Here is a 10,172-nt window from a genome sequence, read left to right as displayed (position 1 = left end):
ATGTTGTACCGAGTGAATTGACTGAAAGCGAACTTCTGTTTTCATTGGCTGTTAATTCTCGGGTAAGCCTGGATTTTTCTAAAGCCTGTAGTACCACCGGGAAAAGCAAGAGGACTCTTTTTTCCTCCATAGCTTACCTGTCTAATATCAATCTGTCAGGAGATAGTGACAGAATGAAAAAATATGTAAAAAATACATTTTTAGAAAAGTTACATACTGCACCTTTAAATGGAGGCGTGTCAGGGGAGGAGTCTCAGTTCCACATTCATTGGGATGCATAAAGTAAATTTGCGCAGAAACATGCGTACGCATGGATTTATACATCTGAATTTTTTGGTGCGGCGCACTTTTCTAAAATTTTCCGTACGTCAACATTTAGTGTGAAAGCTGCGTAATCCTTTATGTAAGAGGCCCAGGTGACTGACTTGGCCGTTCAAGAATATTCCACTTCTTTCCTTTAATAAACTCCTGGGTTGTTTTGGCTTTATGTTTTGGGTCATTGTCCATCTTTAGGATGAAACAGACCAATCAGTTTGTCTGCATTTGTCTGATGTGAGCACACAGTCTGGCAGAGTTCATTGGGCTGCTTCTGTCCTGTGTCACATCATCATTAAACACAGTGAGCCAGTGCCACTGGCAGCCATCACACTGCTCTGCTGGGTTTTACACATGATGTGGTGCTTTGGATCAGGACCTGGACCAGGTCCATCATTCTGCTACAGCTTGATCTTGTTTCATCTGTCCAAAGAATGTTCTTCCAGAACTCTGCTGCTTTTTTACAGGTTTTTATCAAAGTCCAGTCTAGCCTTTTTATTCTTGAGTCTTCTGAGTGTCTTGCAGCGTGCAGTGAAGCCTCTGTATTTACTTTCATGCAGTCTTGTCTTTATGGTAGATTTGAATGTTGATACTTCTACCTCCTGCAGAGGGTTGTTCACTTGGTTGGCTGTTGTGAAGGACTTTCTGTTCACCATGGAGATTATTCTGCCATCATCCACCACTGTGGTCTTCTGTGGGCACCCAGGTCTTTTTGCAGTGATCAGTTCACCAGTGCTTTCTTTCTTTCTCTCTCAGGATGAACCGAACTGTAGATTTTGCCACTCCTAATATTGTAGCAATTTCTTGGATGGGTTTTTTCTGTTTTTGCAGTAAAAGCTTTGTTGCCAGCATATATATTTGCATATTTGTACACCTGTACAATATGTCATAACTGTACACTTTATGGTTTCAACACAGAGACTTCACTCTGGGCTCAAATTAAAGATAAACCCCCCACAAAACACATTCTACCATCTATATTTACTCACAGCATGATTAAATTAAAATATATATTGATGTTCAGAAATATTTAGACCAACTGGAGTACATTCAAATGAATTTCCACCAACAAACAGCCAAAACACAAGAATAAACACATATATCCTTATTTCTTTCAAAGCATTAACATTCCACACAGCTTATAAAACCACCAGCAGCAAAAAAATATTTGTTTTTCACTCATATTTGATGCATATTTGTCCTCAAATATGATGAAATTAGCGACTCAAAATGGCCGACCGTAAGTGTTTTTATCCAAATATTTTTACTTCTCCTGGCCACAAAAATCACTCTTCCATGTCTTGAAGCACTCGAAACACTTAATAATAAATATATTTTCATCTTATCAGCAGGTTTAGTCAGCTAACTGGACAAAAAAAAAAAACGATGGAAAAAAACATTTTCCTGTGAGCGTAGCTTTCTTTGGTAGCGTAGCACGACTGTCTAAAAATGGCGACTTCCTCTGTRTTTTCCTTGTCCGTYACTAAACAAAGTTCCCACCTCCTCAATATATATACCAAATGAAAGGTGCGGTGATTGGCTACACAGCTGTGGCATCAGAATGAAGCTCGGAGCTGATTGACCAATTCTACAGTCAATCAAGTCCAGGATGATGGAAACCAGAAGTTGGTCACTTCTTATTTATTATTGGCTCTGGACAGCCGATACTTGAACCCAGTTGGTCAAATGAGGTGTCAATCAAAAGAGGAGGGCCTAGACGTCAATTTTGATGCATTGGACAAGGACACAGGATGAACAGAAACACAGAAAGACATTTCAAAACAAAACTAAGCAAAAACAGAACGTGGGCGTTCTGCTGAATGTAAGGATGTCTTGTTTCACMTGCATGGAGAGCTCCTTTGACCTCATGTTTACTTCACAGCAAAACTTTCCAAATACAAGCAGCACACCTCAGATCAACTCCAGACCTTTTATCTGCTTCAATGAGAATGACATAACGAAGGGATTGCCCACACCTGTCCATGAGATAACCTTGGAGTCAACTTTCCAATTACTTCTGGTCCCTTTAAAAACAGGGTGGCACATGTTAAGGAGCTGAAACTCCTAAACCCTTCATCCTGTTTTAATGTGGATACCTGAGACAAGTGCAGCAGTTTGCCCATGAGGAGTGGGCCAAAATACCTGTGTACAAGTGCATAAGTCTCATTAACAAATAATAAAATTGTTTACAGTAATTGCCTCTAAAGGTTGCACGGTGTTGAGTGCCAAGTCCACATGCATTAGTTATTTTAAGTCATAAATTGAATGAATAATTGATTAATACTGATTGAAAATGCAGTGTCTAAGAGTGGGGGCCTCTTCTCAGGAATGCACAGATGTACTGTGTCTCTCTCAGTCTCCTGCTTCAGAGCTCGGCACATGACCATATTAGGAAAAGGAATGTTTAAGGTATACCGTGACAAAATTTATGGTACATCTGTTGGACTGCACTGTGAAACCTATAAAAAGCCTTGTACACCCCTACCCTTCGCCTTCGTCTTCATCTTTTTACTTGGTGATTTCATTTGGCTTGGAAGGCCACAATTTGGTTTTTGGCTGTAAATCTCCTGGACTGCAAAATAAAGATTGTTGCTGTTCAACCTGCCTGTTTCAGAGTTTCTCTCTTCAGGAGCAACAACACAGTTTGCAGAACCCAGAAGACGTGGTTTTTACACCTCAAAAATATTATTATGATGATAAATTGCTGTAAGATTTAAAACAAGGAACAGTCTCACCTTTTCAGTAACTGTGTGGAAGTTGAGTGCCAGCTCCAGTCGCTGCTGCCTCTCATCAGCAGTGACACTTAACTGCTTCCACATTCGGTTGAGTCGAGGCAGCGTGTCGCCAGATGAGCGCGTCGTACAACGCAGGGACTGGCAGAGAACGATGGTTGCCTGCAGAAGCTGACGGCCATAATCATAGGTGCTCTGAAGAACAATAATTTTAAAAACAGGACTGTTACTCTGTGTTGATTGTATTTTATATGGATCCTCAAGTTCAAACCTTACATGATATTTTCCTGGTGTAACATCAAAGTATCTACAGGTCTGAGTAAATGACTCAACTAACTGACAGACAGAGAGAAATACAACAGAGGTGCACAAGACCAAGATGCATTTTTATACTGTTCTTATTTCCATTATTTCAATGTCATGATGCTACAACCCCTGGAAAAAATGATGGAATCACCAGGAGGACGTTCATCTAGTTGTTTAATTTTGTAGAAAAAAAGCAGGTCAGACATGAGACAAACTAAAGTCATTTCAATTGGAAACTCTTTGGCTTTAAGAAACACTAAAAGAAATCAAGAAAAAATGTGGTAGTCAGTAATGGTTAATTTTTTTAGACCAAGTAGAGGGGAAAAATGATGAAATCATAAAGAACAAACAAAAAAAATACTCCAACTCATCTAGTATTTAGTCGCACCACTTCTGGCTCTGCAGTCTCTGAGGCAGGGACTTAATGAGTGACAAACACTCRTCATCAGTCTGGCTCCAACTGCCTCTGATTACTGTTACCAGACCAGTTTACAGGTTGGACTCTTACCAGACCAGTTTACAGGTTGGAGTCTTACCAGACCAGTTTACAGGTTGGAGTCTTACCAGACCAGTTTACAGGTTGGAGTCTTGCCAGACCAGTTTACAGGTTGGACTCTTATCAGACCAGTTTACAGGTTGGACTCTTACCAGACCAGTTTACAGGTTGGACTCTTACCAGACCAGTTTACAGGTTGGACTCTTACCAGACCAGTTTACAGGTTGGAGTCTTGTCATGAACCATTTTCTTCAACTTCCACCAAAGATTTTCAACTGGATTCAGATCAGACTATGTGCAGGCCATGACATCAACCTTATGTGTCCTTTTTAAAGGAATGTTTTCACAGTTTTTGCTCTATGGCAGGATGCATTATCATTTTTGAAAAATGATTTCATCATCCCCAAACATACAATTGCACTTTTAACATATTTTATTATTTATTTACTTTTTATTTTTTAAATTTTCCTTTCTTCTAGTTTAGAAATGGACCAGGGTTCTGTGTCTTTAATAAAGTTTGAACTGAACATGATCCTTTGTGAGTTTATATTTGTTGATGAGGTGTTTACTTAGTAAATATGYGTACAAAACATATGTGGAACTTATATTTATACGTCTCGTGCTCCATGTCGACCACTATTTGGTGCTGCTCAAGTCTGCATTGGATGCTGACTCTCTGTGGAGGGCTTAATAAGCCACGCCCACTGGTACGTAATTGGTTTCAGATGGGACTTAACATGGCCGACCCTCTGCGGGCACACACAAACAGAATGAGGAGGGAGTAGGGCGAGGATGTAGTCACTGATTGGGAAAGACCCTCTGAGCAGCTGCACACTGTGGGCAGGGTGGGGTGAGCAGCTCGTTCACAAACATGATTTACACCTGTGAGACAAAACTCTGGGCTTTGATTTGCTCTTTTTCTACAGGAGCAGTGATTTGAACAGATGGCTGTAGGACCACCAGGAGGAGCCAGAGGACTTTTGTATTTTCAGAGATTATCTGTCTAATATCAATCTGTCAGGACATAGTGACAGTTTTAACAAATATGTGACAAGTTTCCATTTGAGATGACTTAGTTTTGTGTGTCTGTGATCTGCTTTTTTTCTACAAAATTAAACAAGTGAATGAACATCCTCCGAGGCCGGAGATTCCATCATTTTCACCAGGAGTTGTACATTTAGATGGTGAAATGAGTAACTAAACATCAAAATAAGAGCACTAAGTTATTTATAGGACATGAAGTGTCCTACCTGACCAACATCCACAAACTTCTTGTGTTTGTCCAACATGGTCCTCGTCTCCAGAGAGTCGTCTCCCAGTCTGACATGAGTCTTCAACAAGGCGTCCAACAGCTCACTGAGCCACTCGAACACATACACACACACACACACACACACACACACACACACACACACACACACACACACACACACACACACTTGTTAATCATTATCAGACCAATCCAGGAAGAATACATATTTTCATGTGTGGTTTTATGATCGTGTGTTTCTGACCTGTAAAGCATCTTCTTCACATTTAAACAGCTGGACCATCTGCAGCATCTTCAGCCTCCTCACATCCACCATGTCCTCACACCTGCAACACACACACACATGGTCAAATGACATCATTAGTGTGGAACACCATGATGTTCTCCTTCCTTATACCAACAACAGAGAGAAAGCTACCTCTGCTTGCGGAGCTCCATCTCCTCCATCACAGCCTGGATGTGCTGAATGTTGTCCTGCTGCTCTCCAGCTGGACTCTCTGATTCCTCAAGAGACCAAGATGAGTTGCTGCACATCTGCTCCAGCAACAGAGACCCCTTCTGACGAAGGGAGGTCAGACCTGCTTCTGCATTTGAGCATTGAGCAGTTGTTACAAACACAAAGCAACTGTAGGAAACAAATGGGAAAACTTTTACTTGGATCACAAACCRACAGTCTGCAGTTTCTCCTCCAGCAGTTTGAGGTTCTGCTGAATAGACGCCCCGTCGGCTGGAGAAACATCAGCACAGAGCATGCCCAGAAGACCATCCAACTGCTGGGACAACTGCAGAGACAGATGCAGCTTACTCATTTTGATTATGTCATTACATTAAGATTAAATTAAATATTGTTAAACTAGTAATTTTTTTGCACCTTATGGTTTTGTTAACAGAGTTAGTTTATTTGTCACCCATCACTCGAAATGAGGATCAAGTCAAATTTGGTAAAAATGACCTAATCATATTTTCAGATTCCTGCTTTAAAAGTTACATTTTGATACTTAGATCCTCCTAATATCATTAGTAGATCCAGAGATATTATTTAATTTGTCTTGTTGGTTACAATAATACATAAATATTTGGTCTAAATCCTAATTTTATGTCATTTTAATGAGGATTTTTTATGTCATTTGAAAAAAGAAACTTCAAATAGTAATTGAATATTGATATTTCCCATCTGGAAAGAAACAAAAGCGTTGACAGCTCACAGGGAAAATCTCAACATTTTAAGGCATTTTTCCTGAAAATCGTGTTTTTGGTTGCTAATGCTCAAAAAAGCACTTCAAAAAAGTTTTTTAGGATAATATTTCAGACAGTTCATTGATACATTGATAACACATTTATTTGTTATATTTTGACAAAATATAGTTTTTGCAAGCGTTTAAATCAAAACACTATATCTGCCTATTTCTCTACAGACAACTTTTAGAGTTAATCCTGGTTAGGAAGTGACGGGTCCCATTGATGTCCAGTTTCTGTGAAATACCTCCTGTGTGGTGCAGTGAAAGACCTGCGCCGCCTGCAAAACGTTCTGACGGCTTTCCAGTTGAGACGCATGTCGATAACAAACATCACTGAGTTGTTGCTGCAACACCTTCAGCTCCGTCACTCCCTCGTCCTCCTCACCAGCACTAAGCAAGGCAGCAATCTGCTGGTTCAACTCCACGTACACCACAAACCACTCCTGTACACAAGGACAACATGTTGTAGTGAGTTGTTRGGAGAGAAACAGAAARGGTGATTAAATATTTCTGTCCTACACTACATTTTTGCCAAGTTGGGGCACCAGGTCAGTTATTGACCAACATTTATTCACCCTTTTTAAYCAGACTCATATTTACCAAAGTGTGAGATTCGTAYGATGTAACAGTGAATTCTTATCACAGAGCAAAATAATCAAAGATGAGGAACCAGCTTTGTCTTTTATGGTAATTTATTACAAAAATATAGCAAGAATCAATTTCATTGAATCATGAATAAACAGTAAAAATAACAAAGACAAGYTATAAGGTTACTAAACAGTTAAAAATACAAAAGGATTGTAGACTTGATGTTATACATCTAGTTAAGATGTCTGGACGTTAAAACCTTTATAGAATGAAAAAATATTTTTCCCAAAGGAAATATTTTTCTTCTATTAATTAACTGTCAAGAGACCCAGGTAAAAGCATATAAGCAGTGGTGGACAGCACTATGTCAAAAGTTAGTTGCGCAAAATCTAAAGCGCAAGTTAAAATATTTAGTTCCGCAAGTTCTAAAGTGCACGTGCCCAAAGAAACTTAGTGGAAGCTAGAACTAAAGCCCAACATTGTCTCACAGTTCACCAGAATATATGTTCCAGTGATAACATGAGTTATTGTTGCACAATACTGCCAACTGGTGGCATGACAAATTACTTTCAGCCAATGGCACATATCGTCGCGGTTTGGGGAGGTGATTTRTTGAAACAGACTTTTCACCCATGGTGTTAAAATAAAAAAAGTTGTTGTTTATTGTTAGTTCTGCTGCTTCTTGGTCGTTTTGTAGCCCACCGGCTTCAAAATGCTGGCTTCTTTAGATTTGTGTTTTTTGTGTACAGTGCCCTGAGACAACAGTTGTTGTGACTTGGCACTATATAAATAAGCTGAATTGAATTKAATTGAATTTTCTTATGTTTATGGTAGGGCTTCGATACGAAAGCATGCAATATGTTAGTAATTTTAAACTGTTTATTGGAGAAGTGAAGCAATGTATTCTGAACACAGGCCAAAGTAAAGGAAACCATCTTAACTTCAAAATAAGAGCATGAATTTAAACTGTGCCACGTGTAGCTTAGGTTGGTGGTTGAAGATGCAGTGGTCATAAATTATTAAAATTCCTCCCTCTACCCTCCCACAGCTCATATAAGTATATAAAAAACAATAATGACGGCTGGATATTGTTTGTTTTTCATTCAACTATCAGTGTTGTTGGGATAACTTTTTTTCTGTTAACGGTGGTGTTGGAAAAAAAAGATGTGAACATCAGCTTTTGTTCAATAGGATTAAACCAACTGCTGATCTAATAATAATAATAATAATAATAATAGATTATATTTGTAATGCACTTTATATCTGAAAACAGATCTCAAAGTGCAACAGTAAGAGACGATAAAAACAGCAATAAGAAAAATAAAAGAGTAAAAAAATAATAAAAGAGATAAAAGAGAAGTTAACTATAGGATTGTCTGAATAAAAATGTCTTCAGCTGCTTCTTAAAAGAGTCAACAGACTGAGGTACCTCAGTCAGGCAGGGCATTCCAGAGGTGAGAGGCAACAGTCCGAAAAGCCCCATCATCCATGGTACGGAGCTTTGTCTTAGGGGTACGGAGACGATGACTGGCTGTGCTGTGGGGTTGTCCTGTGGTGGTGTGGGGGGTCAAGAGCTCTGTGAGGTATGGAGGGGCAGTTCCATGAAGGCATTGGAAGGTTAAAAGACAGATTTTGAAGGGGATGTGTTGATGAATAGGAAGCCAATGGAGGGAGCAAAGGATGGGGGTGTTGCTGGGGGTGATCTAGCTCTTAACAATTGGCTTAAGACAAAATTCAGGGTTTTCCCTGCATGTAACTGATCGTGGTGCTCCACCACGGCAAAATAAAAGCCGCCACACCTTCAGAATGAAGCGATTTTTTTATCAACGTAAAACAGGGGTTGACACAACCATTAGGTTGTCCGACAACATTTTTTTGTTTCGGACAACCAGATCCGGCCTACCGGTCGTCCGGTGGACAACCAAGAAAAAAAGACCTGGATTAATGTTTTCCTCCGCGGGTGTTCTTCATGGTAAAAATGAACAGGAGAAACAAAAACTTGTTAAAGCCATCCAGGGATTAAACTGATGGTTCTTTCATCCAATAACCAGGTGAGAGCTGTCAGCGTTTCCTGGGAGATTTTCCACCGAGGATTACATCGTATTATTTATAGATTATATTAAAAGTAGACAGTGTCAGCCTCACATTTTGGATTAACTGAAGACTTCTTAAAGTGTTTTTTGGATAGCGCTCTCTCTTCTGAAAAGCCACCCTCGTTTTATTCTGGATTTGAACTAAATCTTTCTTTTTAACTTGGACTTTGTCTTGGGTCTTCTGTTTTCTGAGCAGTCTCCACTCGAGGAGTTGAACGTTTTCCTGTGATCAGCTTGTTTTGCCTCCATCGGCACAGTAGCACATGGCACAGCTTTGCGGGTGGGTGTTTGAGGGGTGGGGTGGGGGGAGCATCTCGTTCACCAACATGATTGACACCGGTAAGACAAACCTCCAGCTTCTGATTGGCTGTTTTTGTCCGAGAGCAGTAGATTTGAACAAATGGCTGTAGGACCAGTAGCATTAAGGATGTTATAACACCAAGAAACAATTTCTCAATAAGACTCGTTTTCTGTTCTTATTTCACATCTATATTTGATTCAGATTTCATGTCACCAGGTTGGCACATGACATGTGAGTGTGTGTGTTTTCTTACACTGTGCTGACTCTCAATCTCCTCATGTTTCTGCTGCAAGGCCCGAGCTGCTCGTGCAGAGTCTCCAACTGCTTGATGATTCTTCAGCAGTTCTGAACCTGGACCCTGCAGCCAGTTGACCACCTAAAAGAAGGATAAAACACAAATAAATATTACACTGTTAGTGTTTTAATAACGTAGGAAAAGAGTGAGATTCCATTTAAAACGTCAATACATTCTGATTAGACAAATAACATGTCAAAGTCAATAAAGTGTATAAAATGTTTGTGAATAATAAAGCACAAGATTTGGAATCAAAGCACATAAAATGAATTCAGTAATAATTTGTGTTTTCTTTTGTTACATGTGAAAACGTCTATTGTAATCAAGGCTTAGCGAGAAGCATGTTGGTTTTTGTGAGGATCTTTTCACGAGACAAGTTCAGATTCAGAGACTGCTGCCAGAAATTTTTTTAAAGAAAAGCTTTAACGTCAATATGTGAAATATTTATTTTAACCAAGGAGGTTCTATAGAACAGCTGGAGCTCGGAAACCAGGTGACCATATGTCGGCTGGTGAAGCTAACGGCTAACGCTAAACGG

The 10,172-nt window shown here is 39.6% G+C and overlaps 1 protein-coding gene across 1 annotated transcript in view; it reads right to left on the bottom strand.

The window, feature by feature from the left end:
- sestd1 (SEC14 and spectrin domains 1) overlaps nt 1–10,172 on the bottom strand; it is a 46,188-nt gene that overhangs the window by 10,086 nt on the left and 25,930 nt on the right. Inside the window, exons 11-17 of the mRNA XM_014032293.1 lie at nt 9,593–9,715; nt 6,603–6,800; nt 5,787–5,901; nt 5,538–5,703; nt 5,360–5,445; nt 5,100–5,218; nt 3,051–3,242 (exon numbers count right to left, since the gene is read on the bottom strand). Coding sequence (XP_013887747.1) covers nt 3,051–3,242; nt 5,100–5,218; nt 5,360–5,445; nt 5,538–5,703; nt 5,787–5,901; nt 6,603–6,800; nt 9,593–9,715 — 999 coding nt within the window. The remainder of the gene's footprint in view (nt 1–3,050; nt 3,243–5,099; nt 5,219–5,359; nt 5,446–5,537; nt 5,704–5,786; nt 5,902–6,602; nt 6,801–9,592; nt 9,716–10,172) is intronic.

Source organism: Austrofundulus limnaeus, unplaced genomic scaffold (assembly GCF_001266775.1).
Source record: "Austrofundulus limnaeus strain Quisiro unplaced genomic scaffold, Austrofundulus_limnaeus-1.0 Scaffold1413, whole genome shotgun sequence".
Lineage (NCBI taxonomy): Eukaryota > Metazoa > Chordata > Actinopteri > Cyprinodontiformes > Rivulidae > Austrofundulus > Austrofundulus limnaeus.
The sequence above is the reverse complement of the archived record's forward strand: the minus strand, read 5'-3'. Positions and strand labels throughout refer to the sequence as shown.